Here is a 25024-nt window from a genome sequence, read left to right on the forward strand (position 1 = left end):
CATGCACACCCATTGTTTCCGAGTATGTTAGCATGTCAACCCAGGCCCCTCAGTGCTGTCAGTTTCAGCAGTGATCATTTCAGGTCACGTCATCTACTGTTTGTTTCCTGGTGACGTGCTGTAGCATAAGGTCCTACTGCTGCTGTGATCATGTGTGGTTCAAGAACTCTTATACGTTGATTTAGAACAGTAATGAAACTGTATTGATGTTTGAGGCGTTTCAGTGTGTGGTTTAAAAGGGACACCTACCAGCTAACAAGAGGCCATGGCCATAAGGTGGGGCTTCTTGCCTTTAGCTCACTGTTTGTACATTATAGTACTAGTGTAAATCTTAACAGAGTTAGTGGAAAGACATGAGGGGATATGACCAAATGCAGGAGCGGCACAAACATGCTGTACATCACAAAATGAATATACAGAATCAAGATGGAATCTAGAACTTCACAGTTGTATTCCTCCAACAGTCAGCCAAATTCACGGGAATGGGGCAGACATGAGGGCACAGTGACCGACCACCCAAATCTTATTAGTACATCCTTGAGCCAAGTGGATGTTTGTGCCAAACGGACTGACCGGAACTTTAGGCTATCGCTGGCACAGAGGCATAAAAGCAACAGAAATCGCTGGAGTTCTTGATTGTGAGCTCAACCTGAGCATTTGCTCTCACACAGACAGCTAGGCATGTCAACGCTGCACCTTTAAACATCACCTGTGTAAATCAAGCTTTAGACAACAGCAGTGAACCGTTTGCTCTCAAATACAGTCTTAACTAGTTGTTTGTTGTTGGCATAGTGATCATGTTAACTGCGGACTCTGATTTTTAGCCTGAGGCCTGATGTAAACTCTGGGTCAAAACGTTCAAGTGTGAAATGAGCCTTTCTGTTGCCCTGCAGGCTTTTGATCAGCAGGCCTGAGAAATCTATGAAGAGCCATCATGTTTTATTTGTTTTTTTTAGTCTAACGAGGTCTTTACATTGAGCAGAGTGGTGTTACAACACTTTGAAATGTAGCGTGAAATCTTCAGCTCATAAATGAGCTGTTTATTTGGAGGATCATATAGAGATACAGCAGTAGTCTGGTTGTGACTCTCTGCTGTCGGGACTCCCTGAAAATATATGATACTGACAGGAATTACACAGTGTAGCTGCAGTTATGTGCTGCAATGATGCATTTATTGTTATTAATGTGATTAGCAGGAGTTAAAACAGGTAAACATTGGCTTGTACAACAGGCTACAGGTTTATTGTTTTTATTCATGTCAACCTAAAGGTGGAATACCGTTTTTTTAAACTTTGACTACATCCCCAATTACATTAAATACATGTTTGGATGATGCTGTTAAGAACAAGAAATTTGCTTTTTCTCCTGAATTTACTGGTTATTCCTGTGTTTCACTTTTGTGTCTCGCTGCTGTAATTTTATTCTTCTTTGTTGTCAGCAGATCACGTTTCTCTGATACATCTGTTGCACAAACCCTGTCGTGTTTGTTTTTCTGCATCTTTCGAGCACAGAAAGTTTGGACTGGATTTCCCGTTGACATTTCTGTGGGTCAATTACATTGATTTCTTTTTTCTTTATCCAGAATTATAAATGCTGTTCAGAATTATCCTTTACTAACCACTTCACCGACCAAACCACTCCCTGTGGAGCGATTGACCACTGGTGGAGCCTTTCTTCAGGAACTGGTCCCTCGCTTGTCTGTGCTCTGTCAGCAAGCACATAAAAATGCACAAGCAAGTCATGGGCATGTTTCTGATGCAGAGAGAGTTAATGCACCTGCCATAAAATATGTATATATATATTTGAACAAACTTGACTGGCACTTATCTCAACAGCCAAGCATGTCTGTCACATGAAAGAACAGCTACACGGTTCATACCTATTTGCTCCTCTAGAGCTCACTAATTAACATTTTAAACTGCAAAAAGTGAAGTTTAAGATGAAATACCTTAAATCAAGGTACAGCCGCTTGTTTTTTTTTTTTTTTTTAAACTGACAGAATATTTCTTTTCACCAGGAAGTTTTTATGTTGGAACATTTCACTTGTTTCAAGCTTTTTGTCCTCGATTATCTTGATATTAACTTGTTACTGAGATTTTAACACTGGTTCTGAGTAAATTAATGCTTGAAATTAGAACAACTGGAATTATAGAGCAGGTTGATTAACACTGACAAGTTCAAAGCTGCTTTGTATCTCTATAGGTTCTGGAGGCTATTTTTACTTGTTCCTAAAAACCTTGGCAGATGAATTTTTTTTTGTTGGCAGGTAATTTTGCTTATTTTCTCCCATTTTATTACTCTCTATTTATTCTTCTTCTTGAGAACTGAGTTCTTGCAGTGAGCTAGTTTGATTAATCAATGCACAAATCAAAGTGTAAAAGGACGCACTTTAGATTTGTGGGGATTACAAGTCATTTTTTTGGCTGGATGCATTTCCATCAAAAGGAACAATAATGAATGATGTAACATATTAATTACTGATTTTTAGAAGTGCTGGTAGGTGGGTGTTGTTCTCTTATGGACAGAACCAGGCTAACTTTTTCCCTCATTTCCAGCTTTTATGCTAAGCTAACTGTCTCCTATAAGAGGGGTGTCAGTCTCATCTAACGCTTGGCAGGGAAGAAAGTTTCCCCAAATGACTAACTACTCCTCTAATATACAAGCATGAAAGGCTCAGTCTATTAAACATGATGTGATCAGGCTAAAAAATCTAATCAGACCGATTTAAGAATGAAGCTTTACAGTGAAAAGTAGTGGCAGAGTTCAACATGCAGTTAAAGCTGTTAACAGACTTTCAAAAGCCTGCAGTAAATGTCACCTGGTGGTTGATATGTGTGCTTTGTATCATAAAATAGATGGGTCTTGATACCACAGGATGGGATTTTCTAAGATCCTCTAAACAGAATGAGCATTTGGAACCCAGTGATGCCATGTGTGAACCCCGGTGTATCCCAGAGTAGATGCTTTGAAAACAACTTTGCCTTTTTAACACCTTCATTCAGTTCACATTTTCTGATGTTTACTTACTGAACAGTTCCATAGTGATGCTGGGATTGTTTTTTAGTCTTTCAGGATTTAAATCCAGTCCCGATTGTGTTGTAAGTGCACCAATAAATACTGAAAGCAGGAGCCGTATAAATGTTTTTGATGCAGGCTCCACCGAACAGATATAGTTTGGAGTTTCTTTTAGAAGGATCACTTATTTTATTCATGATTTCTTATGTAATATGCATGATGCTGTAATTTAAACAAAGGTGGCGACACTGGTTGACGTGTAGCACCACTCCTTAGGGTTGCACAAACCAGTAGTCAGAGCTGTGCAAAGACTGTAGTTAGTAGTTAGTTTTATTTGGTGCCCTTTGTAACTGATCATCTCGTTGGGCTCACGGTGAAAAATAAATGCAAAGCCATTTACTGGTTTGCACAGAAAAAGTTATAAGAGGACATTTGTGTGTTTTAGTCTCAGAGTGTAACTTTGGAAATGACTACAGCATAAACTACCTGTTGCATGTATTATAGAGCAAAAATGTCTAATGTAGTTACATGATAAGGTCACATTATAGGAGCCAAGCAAAAAGGCTAGAAGTGACATTTCCAGCTACTAAAAAGGGATTTGAGTGATATTTGTCTGCTGTATTATATGTAGAATCACCAAAATGCAGTTTGTGAGCCATAATTTGAATAAATATTTTCAGACATTTGTGACATTATTACTGTTTTTCTTTACATTTTACATGCTTTTAAACAGATAATCTTATAGTTAGGGAACAGAGAACAGAGACTCTCCTCCTGCAATGTGATAGATAAAGCATAAGAAAGTTGTCAGAGCTCCAGTCAGCTGTTGTCAGCCCACAGTCAGTAGTCAGGTCCTTTGTTATCAGTCCTGAATCAGTCAGCCCCAGTCAGTCATCCTTCCCCAGCCGGCTGGGTCCCTAGCAGGTACCCCGTCTACTGTTTTACTGCAGCATGGTCATCCCCTCTCTACTCTCTCAGGCTCACTTTTTTATCAGCCGCCTCCCTTATGCTGTTGCATCTATTTCTAAACCTAACTTCCTGTCTTCAGTTTCGGGAAACAACACCCTGAGATGGACTCCGAAAACAGGAAGCATCTAGTTCCTGTTTGCCAAATCACATGCCCCACTCACATGTATTTAATGAACCAGAGCCACTCAGCTAAAATAAGTACAGATAATAAAATAAGTACAAATAATGTCTATATATGAAGTACATACTGTTCTATGGCATAGTTCTTCTGGAATCTAATTTATTTTTAACCACTACACCATACAAAAAGGACATTTCCAAGTAGAACATGTTCAGGGCCGAACAACAGAAAGTGGCAAATTTAAATGTTTCTGGGAATATAGTAGTACAGCACAGTCGCCTGCAAATACAACATTTATTACATTTACTCCAGAAGATATTAGCAATACATTTAGGTTGATAATCCCTAGAAGACAGGGCTGCACGTAAGTGGCACGTGTCTGTCCTGAAATATGTTTCAGTGCGACTCATCTGCAGGATTAAGTCCACATTGACCAAAAACCTTTGGAGCAGCAGGGAAATTTTGCTCAAATATTTTGGTTAAACTTTCTTTTTGTCTTTATTAGAGTTTCTTTTTCTTTAAGAATCAAGAGGTTGAATTCTACAACATTAAAAACAAAATTCTAATAATGGAATAGGTCAATGAATTAAAAGTGTCCAAACTAGTGTCTAGATACACATTGTGCATCATATACATCAGATCAATGAATTAAAAAAGTGTCCAAACTAGTAACTAGATACACATTGTGCATCATATACATGTATAGCTGCTGAAGAACCATGACTTAGTGGAGAGAGCACCGAGCGCCATCTTCCATCCTTAAAACGGGTCGGTGCCGACCCGAACACAAGGGGAAGGACACACAACAATCTTCATCTTCATCTCATAGAATTTGTGGCAGACTACACACAGCTAAGGCAAACTGTTGTCCTCTATTGGCCATTTGCAGATTCCAAATGTGACTATGTGTCTATCCAGTCCAATGTTATGGAGAAATGTTGGAACAGCTTCTGTCGGATTTCAGTCCCGATTCCAGTGAGAGATCAGTGACTCCTTCTCCTCCTCCTCCTCGCTGTTCTCCCTCCAGGATACTTCATTTTTGCTGCAGTTGGCACTTTGAATTAATGTCTGTCTCAAAGTTTCTGTTGCGCCACACCAGCATTTACCTCCCAGTCAGAACCAGTCCATGTTTTAGTGCACAATGACCTAGTGTTAGTCCAGCTATAGCAGCACTGCTCTCTTCTGTCCATTCCTAAAGTGTGCTTCTGTGTTGGTTGTGTAATAGAAATACAAATATCTTTACTTCCCTCCTCCCGTTCCTTTTAGCATATATTTGTTATTCTGCCGTTTATTACACTTTCACATTCTGTCCTACCTGTGAATGGCTCTTCTCACCACCTGGTCTGCCACCTGATCCCTCCCAGATAAACCCAAAACAAACCAGGGAGCAGGTTTAAATACTTGGCTGGGCTGATGAGGAAACTGGGCTCAGGTGTGTGGGTGGGCGGGGACGGTCAGCTGACTGGGATTAGTGCAGGCCTGAGGAAGTAAAACCATGGCTGAGGGGAGAAGGTGGAACCATTAGCAGAACCAGGGACAGTGTTACATCTCAGACCCCGCTCCCCCCTCTCAAATAGCACATTATAGAATTATTGTAAAGGTGAGACAAATCCTAAGAAACAAAAACAAGATAAACGTCAGCAGTGAGAAAATCTACATGTGTTCATATTTATTTTGCTCATTTTACATAATGAATTTCAGCAAACTGTCTTTAAGGACATTTATACATTTAACACCTGCTAACAGAACAGCTTTTTGCTCCTATGATATACTGTACTGGCTTTTCATAGTCACTTCACAACTCAGTTTGGATTTTGGTCTCCCTACAGCTCCTACTGCAACTATACAATCAAAGAACAGTGATATGCAAATTAAACAAATATACCACCAACTGAAAGTAATGCATTCATTTGCAGAGAATTAACAATCATTAAAACATATCATTCAGTGTCCAAGCCTGCAAAGCACAAATACTAATACATTAGATCTTTAACGGAAGGGCTGGCTTTGGTTGAGATAAATCAAACATTAGTCAAAGTCAGTGAGAAATAAATCTTGTTGGTCCAATCTCCAACAAGGAAAATCATTGCAAAGAACATAAAGACTGCAGCACAGTGACAAAGGGTGCGACAGAGAGTCTGATTCCAAAACGATGCATTATTGTAACAAGAAGGGCTTGAAATTAATTAGCTAAACACAGTTAATCAACTTTTTCATGGCAGCGATTGTTCTGGAACAGCACTCTTCATGTGTTTAATTAAACTGATCTATACAGTGCACGTGCTGTCATTGCTGCAAGTCTTTACACACCTGTATCAGGTTCAGGTTGCCTGTGAAACGCGCTGAGAAGCAGAGGACCTTTGCATTCAGTGACAGACGTTTGAACCAGGTGATGAACTGCAGTCATGTCCTCTCTTCTACAACATGCCAAACTGGTATGAGTTTCCCATTCACTGTTTATGTTTCAAAGGGAAATTACACATGGAAACTCTGTATTTTCATCAGAAAATGTCCTGTAATCTACACTGGCACCGTCATGGAGGTCTACTAATTACTGCAGTATCTAAACATACCAAAATAAAGTCAAAATCAATAGTGTGATCATACTTAAAAAACAAACAAACAACATTTTCAAATATTGTATCTTTGCCTATGTGTTTAAGAGCATGCACATCCAAAACCAGTCATCAGGTCCTTGAGAAAAACTCGCTGTTTTTCTGCCATACAAAGTGATTTAGTCTGGTTTGAGCTACAGTGCAAACTGGGAGACTGTCCTCCAATAAAAAAACAAGTCCATATGTTTGTGGGAGAAGCTTATAATGACCAGCAGCACTGTGTTATAGTTAGGCAACCTCTAATCATAGCAGCTGTGAGACGAGAAAAGGAGAAGTTAGTTTAATCGCTTTACAAAGTGATGAAGTCCATGTTAGGATGGGTCAGAAAACACAGGTGTTTTCCCACAGGAAACTGAATCATGGAGACACCATCATGTTTCACAAATGTTAACTGCTTGTGAACTGCAGCTAAATGTGTCCTCCAGGGCATTGTTTGATTATGACATTTGTTTTGATGAAATAACACACAGTTGGTGTTATTTTGCATGGGACAATAACAGTCTTCAGTGGTGTGCTTACAGTAAGACAGCACTGTTTAGCTGATGAATGCTCACTATAAATCAACACTGTGATAAGACAAACCCATTCTTAAGTACTGGTGACAGACGTGCACAGTTTCCAGTCAAAACCAGCACAGAAAGGAACAATTTGTGTTCAGATGTGATTAATCAATCAGGCAAATCAGTGAGGACCTCCGACACACCGGCCTGCCTGGGTTTAACATCTGAAAGCACTGTGAACCAGTTTGTTACAGACGTAACATTCAAAATGCTGAATTTCATAAATAAAACCAGATTCTAACCTCATTTTTCTGTTTACAGTTCATACAACATATCCCAGTCTGCCCCCATGTTATCAACAAGGAAGGTCTAAAAATGAATAAAATGCTGACCAAAAAAAACTTGTGTGGTAAAACAGAAAGTATGCATTGATAAATAAAATGATCTTCACCTGTTACTGTGTGCAAAGTCCTCTACTTACAATACATTTCAGAAGGAGCAGCCTCTGACACCAACCTCTAGGACTTTAACCTTAAAATAATTCTGCACGACGTGGTGAGTGAGAGTCAGCTAAACTATGTTTTGCTAAATCCTAACTACCGGAAGCATCTACGCATCTACAGTGGCTCTGTGTGTGTGTGTGTGTGTGTGGTACCTCTGTGTTTTCCTTCACTCATAGCCTGATCCACACTGATACTGCAAAAGCTCCACTCAGTCCTGTCTGAGTTTTACATCTTTGCTATTTGCTAATGCACAGAAATCTTTCTGCTTTCACCTTCGACCCACACTTGGTGCAACGTCTCTGATGTGCACAGAACCAGCATTTCTACATATCCACAAAGCGTCGGTTGATTTAAACTGGCCAGAGAACAATGTGGCTGTTTGTTCATTCATTATATAAGTTCAAAAGTACAGTAGTTACCTTTGAATGTGAGAACTGTCACACTCAGATTAACTGATCACCAGAAAAAAATGCTGATATGAAAACATTCAGCACAAACAAACAAATAAATAAATAAATAAAGTAAAAACAGATCACAGATCACACTCCTGCCTGAAACATTCATTGCCGGTGTTTGAGGTGTGATTTTTTTTTTTATACCCCATAGCAAAGGTTAGCCAACCAATGACTGGGGGGAAACGTTAATATTATTGTTTATTTTTTAAACCAGGTGCAACATGAATGACAGTTTTACTGCTGCTGCAGGGACCTCTGGTATAGTCCATCTATTATCTACACCACATATCCTGAATAGGGTCACTGGGCAAGAGGCGGGGCCCACCCTAGACAGGTCGCCAATCTATCACAGGACTGACATGTAGACATGCACAGCCACATACACTCACTCCTAGGGGCATGTCTCTGGACTGTGGGAGGAAGCCAGAGCACCCAGAGAGAACCCACACAGGCACAGGGACACTCCAGGTGCAGATTCCTCACAGACTCCTGGGTCCTGGGCTCGAACCTGGAACCTTCTTGCCGTGAGGCGACAGCACTAACCGCCACAACACTGTGCCGCTCTCTGACATAGTCATGGATGCATCATGAGACAATGGGCCCCTGGGCACAGACATATGAAAGCCCCCTACTGCTCCTACACTCCTGAGAGCAAGTTTCATAGATTGAACAACGACAGGATTTATTTATCGTCTCTTTGTGTCTTCTTGTAATTGTTTTGCATTTGTTTTTAGCCATTTAGAGTTAATTCTTCTTTGTTTTGCACCTCATTGTAGTCATTTTGTCTGTTTTTGTCATTTTTGCATATTTCTGTAGTTGTTTTACTGTTACTGGCATCTTTTTAGTCATTCTGTGTCTATTTTAGTGGTTTTGTATCTTTTTATGCCTTTGCGCCAGCGATAGTCATGGCCAAAGGCATTATGTTTTTGGTTTGTCCGTCCGTCCATCTGGCCCATAATTGTGAAAGCGATATGTTTACATCGATTATTTTTTTATTTCATTACTTTTTAGAGTAATTTGAATGTCTCCCACAGAAGTGCCACCCTGGTCTAGGGGCCCCCTGACCCCTTGGGCCCCTGGGCCTGTGCCTGGGAGGCCCGTTCAATAATCCATCCATGGATATAGCCTCAAAATGACTTAGATGAACACAGTGTGTGGGCAGTGTGTGGGCTGTAATCTTCCTACAATAAGCTGCAGTCACTGGGTCATATCAAGAGCAGGTTCATTCTGACAGAACTGAATGTGAAGCAACGATTGTGCTCAGTGTTTTCTACTGTGTTAAACCATACTGATTATCCTTATCACTGATGTCAGTATTGAATTTTACTTGTAATTATGGGGGGAAATGTTGTTGCTGCAGTACATAAGAGCAACAAAACGAAATAACCCATACATTTCCAGAACTGTTTTCTGCTGCACCGGTTCCCTGATAACAGATTCAATAGAAACACAGTATCATCATCACAAGGCAGACTATTATAGCCATCTAAATGGGACTCGAGCTGCAATGGAGCCAGACAGATCACACAGGGCCCGAGGAGTATGCCGCTGACGCCACAGTCTGACCCAACTCTGCACAGAGTGGAGCTGCCGTGCTGTTCTAAGTGGGGCTGACATGCCACATACGCTGCTGTGAGAGTTTAACACTGCAGCTGTCTGCTCTCGTTGCAGCTGGCCACCTCACACTTCCTGCCTGCCGGCCTTTCCGTGATCCGCCGGCCTGTCTAACATTCAGCTGTCACACGTTTTGCATGTCACAACATAAACCTGTGGTGAATAAAAGATTTGGAAGAACTTGTAATACATAAAACACATTCAGCTGGTGGCAGTTTCATACGAAGAAGTCTTCTGGGAAGTCAGAAGTATTAAAACACAGTGGAGAAAACAGAAAACAGAGGCTCTTTCACTTTAAGTGTCTACTGCAGCAGTTTCTTGTCTAACTGCTGAATGTCAACCTAGTAACTCTGACTGTAATTACAATAAAATGCTGTACTTTAATCATGTAAAATACTGAACAAAACACCATTACTGAAAAAGTGACCAATCCTAAAACGTGGACCGTGTGAGGTTGGTATTGCATGTTTTAGCCCATTAACTGACATTTATATTGGGGAAACTGCCAACTTTCATATTTCCTGGGGCTGACGGTCCATCACGGTCAGCCACAACTTCACTTTGTAAATATTACATTATCACCACCACTATCATTACTGAAACGATGTGGTCTGCAGGCTGTAGGGCATACATTCTCAGGAATCTCTGGCATTTGAGACTTAAAGGTGTTCTTTTGACTTTACTTGCAAACAGAATGATATTTACTTTCAGCGTTTCTCGTCAAAACGTGCAGTGAGGTTTTAAACAAAAAAATTTGCAAAATTGATTTTCTGAATAGTTAAAATTTTGCAATTCCAGCTAGTAGTCGTCATCTTCTTTGTCTTTGCTGGTGGGTTACTCTGCCTTTTTGTGCATAACCATCACCACATCAACCATCATGCAGAATACAAACAACACAGTGAGGCATTTGTAAAAACTGCTCCACAGTGCACCTTTAAGAGTCTGAGCCAGAGTAGCTCCTTCACTCATTACGTACAGCGTGTCGTTGTTGAGCCAAACAGAAAAACTAAAATGTTTTCTTCTTCTATTAAAATGACTCTGGAGGATTTTACCTAATGGTGGTGCTGAAATAAACGTCTCATCACATACTGTATAGTGCATGAATACATTAAATGTGTGTATGTATGTACAGTAAAATTTGCAAATGAACTGTTGAGTACAAGATGTGGCTGAGAGCTCTGGAGAACATTGAGTGGACTGCGCAATAAAACTAGAATAAACAAACAAGTTTGTGTTGGAAACTAATCAGTGAGAGATACTGTGTGATTTAAACGGTCCAAAACATGCAAACGTACATACTACTAATTATAATACTGAGATGTTTAAATCCACTCTAGTCAAAGGAAAACACTGCTTTTGTTGTGGTAATGTTGGAATGTTAATTGTTACAGGACAGGACAGTAACACCTGCCCTTTCTCTGCTTTTATAAAATTTAATTTAGCCTTATTTACAGTTTTCGGCTATTTGACATCCTTTCCACTAGATCCTGAAAATGCATCTTTTGGTCATCTACAGACAAACAACTAGCTGATGATGTGAGTCTCTATTTTAAAAGAGCCTGCAGCTTAGTATTTTTAACAGCAGAAGAAATAGTGTTCTGTGACAAATGGGTCAGGAGAAAAAAGAAAATGGCCGAAAGGCAAAAGCAGAGGGTTCATAAAGCCAACTCCTACCATAAAGGGGGATTTGCTTTTCCAAGAGATAACTGGAGTGACACTGATAGTTCAAACATTATTTCCACAGGAAAGACGCAACCCCCCCCCCCCCTTCTCGCCCACACAGGGTGATTTCCTCAAGTCACAAAGAACAAAGAACAAAGAAGAGAGAAAGTGCAGCTCGGGATTGTGGCCCCTCGAGTCCTCCTTGAAGGATGGTCTCCAGTTTTTCAAACCCTCCACTGATATACTACATAACACACACATATGGCGACTCCACAACTTTGTCTCTTTGCATTTGTCCACTGGATTGTTTCAAGACATTATTTTATGGTTTTTGCAATTGGCACTTGACAAATAACTAAATAAATAAATATATAGAACACCATCAGTAGCTCCCAGGCTGCCCATCGGTCTGAGGAAGCATCAATCCCCTCCCTGGCTGCTCACCGTCTTCCTATCACCTCATCTGATTTCCTTGAGTTTAAGAGAAACAAGAATCCAACAACTGCTGCAGCATTTTCTGGAGGAAAGTGTTAGAGGGCGTGCATGTCACTTACAGAATGTGCACAGGTGTGTCTATTAGTGGATTTATGTGTATAAATATTGATTTGGGTATTGTTTGGAGCTGCTGTTTGGCGTGTGGTTTAGTCCAGCGAGAGCAGCGGCTGCATGTTGTCTTCTTCACTCTTGACCTTGTCTGGTCGTTTCAGGACGCCAGGCTCCACCACCGACTGAGACCTGCAGGGGCACAGAGCACACAGTCATTAGCTTTAGTGTGTCTTCACAGGCTCTGAGTTTCTAATGAGACCTCAGTAGAGCCAGTTTCAAAACAAACAAAGTCTAGAGGCCAGTGTTCGCTTTACAGTGTGAAGTGTAACTTTTGGTTGGTTTGGGCAGGCAACATTTTGTCTTGGGTCTAACATTACCGAGGGTCCAACTGTCCTCACGAGTCTGATCAGGTCTGTTTTTAAAAAATTATTTTACTTTTGGGTAGTTCCTCCACAAGTTACAGCAACACCGCTCTAAGTTAAAGGTATTAAGCTACACTACAAACCGCTCCAAAAGTAGTTAGACACAATGAAGTTATTTCACACCAAGACACATCAACTGTTAAATAACAAACTGAAGAAAACGGAAAAACATATACGCTACTAATACAAATGTATACAAACCATTTCTGTGAAAATTTTATAAATATCAAATGCTTTGTACTATTTGTATGTACTAGAATGATGTCAGATACATGAAATGTTAAATATACATGAGTAAGTTAGTAAATGGTTTTTTTTACATAGTCAAATGTTTGACTTTGTATCCAATAATTTGCTGTAAGATTTTTATTTACAAAAAGCTTCCAGGTATAAATGAGCCTCCATACCGTTACCTCATACCTACAAGTACAACAAATAATCATACTGAATGAAACCTGTGTGTGTGAATTCTCAGGCGTGTTTGTTTTTACATGTAGCTGTGTAACTGTCAGATCATTTATAACTGACTTATCGGTTATTGATTATTGCTGATCTGCAGCGACAGTCGTACTGTTGCTCGTCTTCCATAGCGTCAGTGTCTTTAAGTGAATGAGCCAGATGGTGTCACAGTGCACAGATGATTTACTGTCATAGTGAATCACACAGCGTGGCAGCACTCAGACACACTCACAGCAGCATCAAGCCAAAGAACAAACAAACAATTAGCTTGATCTAGAGCTAAAACTCTAATATATCAGATTTAATGGCAACATTCAGTGTCAAAATGCTAAATGCAATTCAGTGGCAAAGATAAGGAGCCAGAAATAACAGAATTACAACAGACAACTACTGTTCATTTGTTTGTTTCATGAATTTGACCATTTACCATATTGTTTAATTCTGATAATTTTTATTTATTATTTTTATTGCTATTGTTCACAGCTTCATTAGGTTTAGTTATTCATTTATCTATATAGTATATTTACATTTTGTTATGCTTTACAGTTTTTTCTGCCTACTGTCTGGGGGAAAAACACAGGAAACACTTTTATATCTGAGTCAGTAACATTATTTTTCCTGTTAAATAAAGAAATGGATGTATAGGGTAATCAGACATCATTTGAACAAGTTCATCCTCTGTTGTCGAGGCAAACATGCCAAGAAATAGGAGGAAGTCTGAGATAAGATCTACACATTATCTCCACTATTATCTCATTTGTTTACAATAATGACTTCAAGATAACACAATTACAGTAGCTTGACAATTCTATATATATGTTGAGTGAAAAATCAAATACTGCTGTAGGGTTTGTTTGCCCATGCAGCTGTGTTTAACCCCTTTCTCATATTTGTATTTCTTTTTTTTTTTTTTTTTAACTGTCTGCTTCACTTAGTGTAGAATTTAGAAAAACATCTGGTTCAAATCCCTGCAGCAGTTGGAAATACTTTGGGTGGTGTCCATAAACCTCTGCTTGAGCAAAGCCAGAACTTGGCCTTACAGAGGTCTCACTGACACATGAAGGTAATTATAGAAAAGGAACAGTAAACACAACAGGCTTGGATGAGCTGACCTCTTCATGGTTTTGGGGGACAGGTTCTTCTCCAGGTCTCTCTCCAGGTCTTGTACTGACAGAGTGTAGGACTCCGGGCAGTAGTCAGTTTCCTCATCGTAGGCGTGGTCCAGCAGCGTCCTCGCCCACGTCCCCATATCGTAAGGGGGCATCATCCCACCGAGCTCCGATGGCAAAATCTCAGGGTGGATCAGCTGGTGGAGGCTGTTCAGGTTGTTACCGTGCATGAAGATCTGCACAGAAAAAGTGTTACATGTATATGACTGGGTTTAAAATGTCAGTGCAAGCTGGACTAGAGTAGATCCAGTGCTGTTGAAAAAAATCATAGCTAGTTTAATGCCAGCTCTTCAGGCCTTACCCTCTTTCTGGTCTTGTCTTTGAGGAATGGCCGAATGACCGTGTAGAGCGCGTGGATGTACCAGGGCTGGTTCACAAAGTGGATCCCTCCAAACCTGGCAGGAAAACTGTCCTGTTGGACACAAACAACAATACAGGTAAACACAGGTGGCCAGGAATAATCCCATCCAGTTCATCCACATTGAAAACAGAGGAACGGTGAAACGGGGTCTTTAATTTCACTGTCTGTAGCAGCAACTGAATGCTCCAAGATGACAGGATGTTTCTACAGTTTACTGTTTGCTTTGATATAGAATGCATGGATTTAGTCTATATGCACCACAGAGATTTCAAATTAAAAGCTCACTCTATAGGTAACAGCTCACTATATAAGTAATACATTTAATAAAATATTTAATTTAAAAAGCACCTAGTGTGTTATGAAGGTACTGAGCTGTGCATCAACAACTGTTTTGCCCTGCAGGTGAAGTAATGCTACTGCTATTTCTGTCACAAATGAAGCTCGTGTGTCTTAGAATTCATATTAAATGGTATCATTACTTCCTAAATGTGAAGTATTTCTTTTTCAAACTGAATTTTGGTACAAGACATCAGATAAAATGTCAAGTGTAAATCAAAGAGTTAACATAGTGATTGTGTTTATGTCACCGGCAGAGAGGAAGTGGTTTACAAGAAGATTTTAAGCTTATTTTAAATACATGCACACAAACAAATAAGCGCTGAATACAGCACATACTCAACTCGACATCTTAAACTGTTACAAACCAAGAGGAGGCATAGACTGAATGATAAGAGCGACCAGTGTCTTAGAAAAACTATAATTAATAAACGTTGTGTTTTATTACAAATAAAGAGCCAGTCTCAATCAAGGGGTTGTTTTCAGTCTCCTTTGAGTTCCAGCAACTAAAAATGACTGAACTGAGATGAATTTAATCCCTTTTCATTTGATTAGTTTTGTAAATGGGCTCCAATCTCATATCGAGTAGGAAATGGCTCGACATGCTTTGGAGCTACTGCAGAGCACAAGGCCTGAGGGAAATGAGTCCTGGTTCCAGCACTGTGTGGAGTTCGGGCCTGACAGGGCGTTTCCTAGAACACCAGACACAGTTATGATAATTAGGCTCCACTGTGTGTATGAGAGTCATACTTTGGCTGCAGTATGGTGAGATTATATTCTGACATAAACAGAGCTGGTTGATGAAAAAGACATTTCTATAAAATCTGTTAGCAGCAGCGTGTGGGAGAGACGGAGGCAGTGACGGCCTCTGAGGTCAGGGCCAGCTTTGGAAATTAGACTTTGATCAATGTGACTCATCAAGTCAGCGGTTTTGCTTTGTCAGCAGGGACGTCAGCTGCCAGACAGTCCAACAGTTTGATCCTCTGTATGCATGTAGCGACACTATGCAACCGTGTACCGAGATGTGCAGCTTCACATCTGCAGGTTTCAAAAGATGTCGGTTACAGTAATAAAAAGACTTGTACTGGTTGAGCGGCCCCTCCTCCCCTCAGCCGCCAGCTCCCTCTGGACTCCTCGGAGTCTCAACCTCTGGTCTGCTCTCTGCTCTGACAGACATTTTCACTTTGATGACGGGAATGTCTGCATTATACATGATACGCTGAAAATGGAGTAGGAGCTGCATGAGCAGTGCTGCACTGGACAGACTGGAGGAGGAGGAGCCGCCAGCGGTGTCTGACAGTGGATGAATAAATGCTGCATGTAAGAAGAAAATATTCAAACAAAAGGGCATCGTAGTGAGAATAACAGACTGAAAGACGTGAGGCGAGCAGCAGCTGAAGGTCGACAATGAAAAGGGTTCCCAGAGTGATGGCTACAGCTTTAGGAGAAGACAGAGAGACAACACCGTTTAGATGCACCATCATTGTTCAGAAGGTTTGGAGCATGTGCAGTGAACAAGGAACACCAGAAGTGGCACTCGTGTGTGGTCACTGTTCTCAGTATTAAATTCAGTAAATGTCCAGTTAACTCAGTAAAGCTGATGTTCACATCCCCTCAGTCGACTGAGCAGATACATCTTCCTGCAGCGGACCAGGTCTCTCACATTCAGATTCTGGCTTATTTTTCCTAACAGCACATTGTCATCTACAGGCAAAACAAGACCAGAGCATCAATAAATACTGTTCCATCTGCGTGCTGCAATTAGATCTGAAATGGTCATAATTTTAATGTGTTGGTCTAATTAAATTGTTTTAGATTTTTCTTAGATAGCGGGTTGTGTTAAGGTGCCATTTAGGTGAATGCTAGGATGGAATCTTTTATTATTATACTGTATTAGAACATTTTCATTCATGATTTTATGCCTTTCTATCTGTAAAACACTGTTATTGGTCTGTAACTCACTGTTGCTGCTGCCCATCAGACCACAGGGAATCGCACAGTTTGTAAAAACATGTGAAAACTGAAACAACAAAGCCAAGCCGTAGTTAGCTGCAGTACATGACGACAATTTGACAATTTGGCATAAAATCTAACAGAAATCATGTTGGTGAAGGAGATGGTTTCACTCTCACTGAGCTGAGGCTGAAATATTTGAACTGTGGTGAATAAAACAGCTCAAATATTCAGTAAATATGAATCACTTCCACAAACCTCCACGCACAACCACTTCACCACCTTCTCTGATGCTGATCCTGAGCAGACAAGTGACTGTAGCCGTATATTTTTGGATTCTCGTTTCCGGTCACTGCTGAGTGCGTTGATGCAGCAGAAGGTTCAGGTGACAGGAGACGCAATCAGTTCAGTCACAAGCAATTTGTCTTCCTATACACCTTGTTGCTTCATCTCTCACCACTCCTGGGCGCCTGTGGCTCCACTGAACGGGATAAACACATTAAAAATGACTTTCCCTTCAGAGCTGGAGTCGCTGTAGGAAAAACAGCAAACGCCTCCTGCTTTTTAAGCAATCGTAACCTGGAGCCACCAGCTGCAAAACGCAGCCAATCTTATTGGTGATGGTCTTTGTACAGTAACCGTCATAATGACTCAGAATGAATCTTCTTTAGAAAAGGAGAAGAAGTGAAATTTAAAATCATAGCACTCTTCTTGCAGCAAGGAACAGACGTGCAGAACAGCAGTCTTTGCTGCACTTGGAACAACAGGGCCGTGTGTGCTTCAGTTAATGCTTGAGTAAATAACTATAACATGCACCATTGATGATGTACCATCATGTCTGAATCGAGCCAACAGCAGATCCTGAATGAAGGGCTCCGTTACAGATTCAAGACAAGGCAAAGATTTACAGCAGGTATAGACAAGAGGAGAGCACGTTTGGGCAGAGTGTTTGTGCACATTCTCTAGTCTCACTTTTCTTTGGTGTGTTTGGCTCCGGGTCTTTCTCAGGGTACAGTAAAAGCAAACTGGTACCTGCAGTTCAAACCCTGCAACATTTACAAAAAAGAACTCATTCAGCCAGCTCCAGTATGACTGAAAGGACTCTGCCTGTAAAGGTATTATGTAACTGTCAGGTCAGGTAAATGTAACACCTGTAGTGATGCATGATTAAAAAACAGCCAAGCTGAGAGAACAAACCTGTGACTAGCAGCAGGTACATTTAGGTGATCTACACACTTTCCTACCAAAATATCTGATCGTGCTGTTTAAACTCCAGCTGTAGTGACTAAATGATTAAACCTTTAATGGTTATGCTCAGGCACCCACAGCTAGCGTTGTAGTCGAGTCACTAAACCTCTTGAACATGGAGTATTGTACGAGCTCTACAAACCGTGGATATAAACTGAATCTGGCAAAAAGCTCGGGCTCACACTTCTCATTAGAAGGAAGCGAGTCAGCATCTAACAACAACAACCAAACACACACCTCGGATTTACACACACTAACCTGATTCTGGCAAAGAAGCCCCATCAACCATCCTAATGAGTCATATGACTGAATCAGCACATAACAGAATTAAACAATTAAGCTGTAAATGTATTTTCTCATGCAACATAGAACAAATCCATTAGACACTGAAGCTCAGGTACAAGTGCAGCAGGAGGATGAGAACGAACGGACAGATGGAGTGAGGCTGCTCTGTGATGTGCAAAGTGATTTTTTTTATGGCTGAACCTGCAGAAGCCGGAACATCAGGTAGAACAGCGGCAGGCTGCTCATTTATTATTTAGTTTGTCAAATGGGAGATGTGACAGCAGCAGCCAGATGCAGGATGGAACCGGATGACGGGAACGAGATTCACATCCTCCCAGTCAGAGACGCTGAGGGCGAGACACGGGAAGGAGGGAGCTTCAGTTCATCTTCTCTGCTGCTGACAGATCAGCTGATTCAGGAGGCAAAGTTTGTTTGATTCCAGCTGCCATATTTCGTCAGCTGAGTTTTAAAATGGTAGTTGGAGGAGACGCAAAGCCCACCACTTCAAACAGAATCCACCAGGATAAAAAATTATTCTTCTACAGACACCGAGTTGATCTATCAAGATTCACAACTGGGTTTTTCCATCTGCTGTAATTTTGTTTAGAGGTTAAAGCTTTGTAGAGCTGGAAACATTATAAATCCCAATGGTTTAATACTGCATTTGACCCCTTTGTAATTTAATTTTGTCCTTTTGAAATTTTAAATTGTCTGAATTTATAGTTTTGTCCTTTTATGACAGAGTAAATACTGAGACAAATGCAGAGTATGCTCCATAGTCGTTAAATAAAATTGATTGAATATAGTAATATACTAATCAAATTCACTAATCAGTATAAGAACCATATATCCTGAAAGAAGGGCCCCGCAGTCACTGCGCCTGAGGCTTCTTCCATCTTTATCCAATTAGAGTCTAACAGAGGGAAGTGCACAGGATGCTGTGTCGACTGTAAACCCCTGGAGGCAAAAGTCTGCTTTGAGATATTAGGCTATAAATAAAAATTTACTCCACTATACAAAAATGTATCAGTCGTGCACAATTGTCCAAGTATCTTGCCGTAAAACTACACACAAAGTATTTCATATAGAAAACCTGTAAGAACAAGAATCTTGGGATTCTTCTGGATTTTACTACAGGAGAAAAAGGTTGTCTTTTAAAAAAAAAACATGACACTGAGAGTGTGTAAGAGGCCAACACACAATTTGTAGCTGTCCTAAACTTATAAATGGCTATTAGTTACAGAAATCCTCTGTTCTGCACATCTTCTGGGTAGCCTTTCCTCGTTGGTATTCTTTTGCTGTTGTTTCTGCAATCCCACCAAAACAGCAGTCACATCCCTCTTGTTGGAGTCCAAGCGCTCCACTGGCAAGTAGCTGATGTTACAGCATCTGACACGCGTCGTCGTGTCTGAGCTGTGGCCATTCATCTTCTCTGTCCATCATGCTCTTTCAGTCTTTGAGCAGCACATCAGCTTGATGAGCGCTCTGTTCTGTTCCTGTCACTTCACATCCACACAAGGATGAGTTAACATGTCCTCCAGTAAAAAAGTGGGGAAAAGGGAGATCAGGGAGGAAACTTAAGTGCAGACATTTGAGGATATAAAGCGCAGCCTGGAGTGATGAGTGTTTTGCTGCTGGCTTGCTCTTTACAAAAGACATTTCTGTGGGACAACGTCTGACTGGAGCTGATGTTGAACTTTAACAGTGGATCTTGCGGTTTGCGAGACAAAGCAGAGGACAGTGCTGCTTCACTCTCTCTGGGTCAAATCTTTCATTCATGCAACACTCCTGGTCCAAAATCCACAAAAAAAGAGAAACCAGGTATTAAATAATAGAAGACAAACCTCAAAACCTTAGGAAAACATCTGGTCAAACAGCTGGCACATTTTTCCAGCTGCAGGTAAAAATAACAGGCAGTGGGACACAGTTTAAAATCCATGCAGCACTGTTTACAGAGATAAATCTTAACAGCCTGTTTGTTCACAGTCAACCAGGTCAATTTTCTCCTTCGCAAACTGTAATGATGATTGACTACTGACACTTAAAGGATGTTTTAAGCACCATGAAAAGCACCGACTGATGGCATCTGCCTGGAGACTGTCAGACCTGTTGGTGACAGTATCCGCTCTCTGCGGCAAGTGCTGGTTTAGTAATGGGGGTTATTCCTAATAAAATATAAACACAATTTTACTGAAAGCCATTCTCTGTTAACTGATTTCATGGTGTATAATGAATTTGCTGTCTTAATTTTACTACTAGAGCTAAAGAGAGAAATTATAGGGCACTTACAGTAAAAACCTATCATTTATTATACATGATGGTGATGAAGAGGATCAGAACATTTGAATCGGCTTTCTTTTATTAGTGAAATGATGTTAACAGAAGAGTTGCCTCCAAAATAAGCAATGTTATCACACGTGTTGAGCAGACACAGTGGGCCAGGATTTATTTCATGTACTTTGTTTTCCAGACACTTTGGAGGAGTGTGTGTACGTCACAGTAAATCCAGAGAGAGATCACCGACTGGAAACGAGCTACTGTATATGTTAATGTGACCTAAATGTCTGCAGATATTGAGGCTCCATAAAGGGAAAAACACACTCCTCTATTCAAAGGCTAATGAATTATAAAGCATTGCAATTACATTTAAAATGACAGAACAGAGGAAAAGACCAAAAAGAGAAAAATCTGTGAAGGAATCGTTTCTTTAGACTTATTTTTCTACACCAGTACTGTATATATGGCAGGTTTTTCCTATTTTCTGGCCTATTACACTGTTAATGATCCATCGTGTTTACATAACACTTACAGTACCATTATTTTGTGACACTCGCTGACACTGAACCATCCACCTGCGAGTGTCTTGGAAGAAAGAGGGAGATGGAGAAGTGTGTGTCTGTCCACACACACACACACACACCCAATAAAAGGGAGTCCATCTGGACGAGAGGGCAGAGCAAGATAGCGCGGCAGTCCAACGTGTTGCTGTGGCAACGCAGCAAGGGTGGGATGCAGCAGGCGGGAAGACGAAACAGGAGGAGGAAGGGGTGAGATGAAACACATTGCATCATGCAAGTGGCTGCTGATGAAGAGGGTGATGCTTCTTTAAACGGTGGGAAGTAAACAGAGAAGGATGAGGCTTTCTGGGGGATTTCTGTGACTAACTGTGAATTTTGAGCCACATTGTGTTTCCATAGAAATCACTGACTAGTGGCACTTAGTTTTTTGGTGACACTGGTGAGTGTGTCATTACTGAGCTCAAAATGAGTAATTATCTGTATGGTTTGAATCCTGAGGTGAGAAAGACACAGGAGAGAGTGGAGTGAAGGGGAGGGTAAAGAAAATGAAAGTGAGGGGGGTGAGGGGACAGAGGAGGTGGCGAGTTGGAGGGCTATGAAAAGGACGAGGTGTCAGCTTTACATAACTCTCACAGCAAAAGTGTTAAATTAAACCTGAAAATGTAGAAATATAAGAATTTGCATACCAGATTGAAGCTCGTCACAGTCAGTAGGATTCACACCACTAAAGGTTTCTCCATTGTTGCTAAACGCTAGAGATGAACTGATTCAATTCAGTGAATAATTTTAAGCATATTAGGGCTAAGACATCAAAGCTTTATATGACAGTGATAAAAGAACATCTCCATCTGAAGTTAAGAGTGAGACTAAATTATAGCCTGAGAGACTTGAAAGAGAAAAAGTCCAAATACTAAAAACCTCAGCAAGGACAACAACTAGTTCTGGATGTGGGGTGTTTCAGAGCCAAGGCCTGTGGGAACTAGATGCTACCTGACCCAGTATAATTTGGCTCCTATCTGACTTTGGCATTTAAAATAATAAAAAAAACAAGTGGACTCATTAAGACCTCCAGTGTGTTTATGTGCAGTAACTATGATGCTGTCACATTTGTTTTACCTACAGCGATGACTGACAGAGAGCAGCTGCTTGGTTTGGCTTTAATTATTTAACTAAGGTCAATCTTCATTATCCTGTTTCACTAAAAGCACAAGACAACAATCGCTTTTATCAGCCCAGTAAGAACTCCAGGGTGCTGGGCTTTCCCACAGGCATGTAAATGCAACATTCAGAGGTTTGGCTGTAACAGCTGTCAACAGACAAACTCTCAGATCTAATCGAGGTGGATCTGTTGCCACATTTGAGCCAAATCCTGCCAACAGACCAGCTCAGACTGTTAGTTCACAACGTTAAAAACCCGAACACTGCTGCTCTGAGTGCAGGTTAGATCCATGCTGGCTGTCAGCGGCTGGACGGTCGATAAACCGTCAGAGAACCAGGACAGGTCATTAATTACTGTGAGCGGCAGGTGGCTGATCTGAAGTCAGACGGTGCCAGGTTGTGACAAAGCATGTTAATGAGGTGATTCACATCTCTGACCCCGAGAGACGAGACGACGGGACAACACGGCAGGCTGCTCCATCCTCGTAGCTTGAAATGACTTTTCGATTTACATCAATTAAACCGAACATAAAAATATCAATTAGTAAAGAAGCTCTCTCAGTAGATCATCTGGTTCATGTGAAAATATATTTTATCATTGGAAAGATCACAAACCACAAGATGTTTGTTTTATGTTGTTGTTCTTTAATGCATTAAATGTATACCCACGGTGCTAAATAAAAAAAATCAGTCGTAAAAAGAAATCTGTGCTATTAAAGGAATAATAAATGTTAGTCTTCCTTTTATGCTGAATTGATGTATTGTTAAATGCTAAGGCGAGTTTCCCCCCCTCCATGTTTAATGTATATGAAAGGTTGTTGAACTGAAAATGGCTCCAACATCAGTAGTCAGTCTTTCCTTTTACAATACTTTAAATCCAGTTTTAAAAACATTTTTCAAATTTGTCAAAGAAGAACAAGCCAAAAGAAGGTTTAATCCCTCTGTAACGTTCTAATCCTGGGGATTATGAGAGGATGGGTTTGAATCCAATCCTGCATTTGGTCTCACCTCCTGTTTCCCCAGACTGTGAAATATAAACTCTTTTATGAGAACATAAAGAAATGTAAGTCCAGGGGAGCTCTTCACACAACTGCAGGAACAAAGTGGAGTGTGTGCTGGATGTACTAAGAGGAATAAGCACAAAAGCCCCAGACAATACAGTCTGCACATTAGAGAAGGTCAGTTTAAGGACACGAGGCTGTGCTATGCTGCCTACCAGCTCTGAATGTGCCCCTCACTGCCCATTAAAGCTTCACTCCATTTTTAAGACATAAATCAGTGCGCAAGCAAAAAATATAGACACAGGAAATAGCAGTCAGTTGGTTTGTTCAGCAGTTAAGTCCAGAGAAAATGATTGTTTCTTCACAACCACAGCTACTAAAGTTAACAAAGGAGACCATGATGATACTCGGCATCTGAATCCTAAAGCTGGGCAGCTGTATGGATTAAGCATGATTAGCAAATTGGTTGCCTCCTGTCTAATTCGATAACTGGGCCAAATGTCTCCTAGATCAGCTGTTTGACTCCCTGGGGGGGCAGACACTATTAATTAAATTGCATTTTATTGTCAGAATATACTTCTGAACTGAAACAACACAGAACAGACGTCTGACATGTCAGTGATCTGGCTCTTGGGTGATCAGTTCGTCTGTCTTTCGTCTGTGTGAATAGTAACATACGCCTGCTGTCAAATGACCAAATCCAGCCTGAGACCTTTGTCACTTGTCAGCGTCGTTCTCTAGCCTCACATTTCCCGTCTACCTCTGGACTACGTGAAACAAATTCCCCCAAAACAAAGCACACAGAAAGCAGAGCTGCATATTCAGTGGTGTAATGGGGGCCACCAGCAGGGATCCACACTCAGTCTTGCTTCTGCTGTGATCTATTCAATATCCTCTGCTACAAATTTAGATCCCGCGGCGTGTGGCCTACATGCTGCCTGTGTTTGTTCAAAACTAACTTTGTCACAGTTGCTATGGCAAAGAGTAAATCACAACCGAGTTGGTTTGAGCTGCATTAACATGGAGGCTGTGACAAAACAATAAGAAAACAAGCACGTGCTTGAAGGATGGGGTGCACCCAAAAACGGCGTCCCCCATTTTTTTTGTCTACAAATAAATCCGGAAACTACTACATGGGATTTTTGGTGCTGGAAATCACCTCACGATCACTCCACAGTCCTGTGGTGTGCGCGCTCAGAGTGTGTAACTGGTGACATTACAGTTTTTTGCAGTTGCTAACATCCATTTGTCCATTCTGTATTCACATTTTCAAAACTCTAAACACAATTATCACAACATCTGTCTGTTGTGACCATACCACTAATACAATTAATGTCGTTTTCACACAAGATTTAGTCAATGCACACATTTCTAAAATGTTTACATTTTCTTTTCACACAAGCTTACCCCGTAGCAAAATAATGGATCTTTCAAATATCTTTAACAAATGCTTAAACACATCATGACAGAATTGAAGACCTAATGATCCAAACTTTAAATATAATGTAAAGCCTCTACTTTTGCCACAACAGCTCAAAGAGCTGATAAGAATTATTGTTCTACTTGGGAAACAGCTGGTTCCAATTTGTCAGAGAGGAGCAAATATCACAATGTGCGCTGCAATCTCAAGTGCTGGTTTGGTCCTGCAGAAAAGCCAGATAGGTCCCTACAACACAGAGCGCCTTCTTTTGTTTTTAGATGACCTTCATCAACAACTGGTGCCAGAAGCAGAAAGGGAACAAGTGGGAGGAAACATGACAATATTTGTTATTGCATGGGACAACGTAGCATTCCACCATTCACAAGCAGTCACAAATTGATTTGCAGCCCATCC

General features: G+C 40.8%; 1 protein-coding gene across 1 annotated transcript in view; it reads right to left on the reverse strand.

The window, feature by feature from the left end:
* Positions 1 to 11565: 11565 nt before the first annotated feature.
* Positions 11566 to 25024, reverse strand: part of clvs2 (clavesin 2) — a 27697-nt gene continuing 14238 nt past the window's right edge. Inside the window, exons 3-5 of the mRNA XM_020588513.1 lie at positions 14352 to 14462; positions 13994 to 14226; positions 11566 to 12189 (exon numbers count right to left, since the gene is read on the reverse strand). Of these exons, the coding sequence (XP_020444169.1) occupies positions 12096 to 12189; positions 13994 to 14226; positions 14352 to 14462 (438 nt within the window). The 3' untranslated portion in view covers positions 11566 to 12095. The remainder of the gene's footprint in view (positions 12190 to 13993; positions 14227 to 14351; positions 14463 to 25024) is intronic.

Source organism: Monopterus albus, unplaced genomic scaffold, assembly GCF_001952655.1.
Source record: "Monopterus albus unplaced genomic scaffold, M_albus_1.0 scaffold547.1, whole genome shotgun sequence".
NCBI classification, from domain to species: Eukaryota; Metazoa; Chordata; class Actinopteri; order Synbranchiformes; family Synbranchidae; genus Monopterus; species Monopterus albus.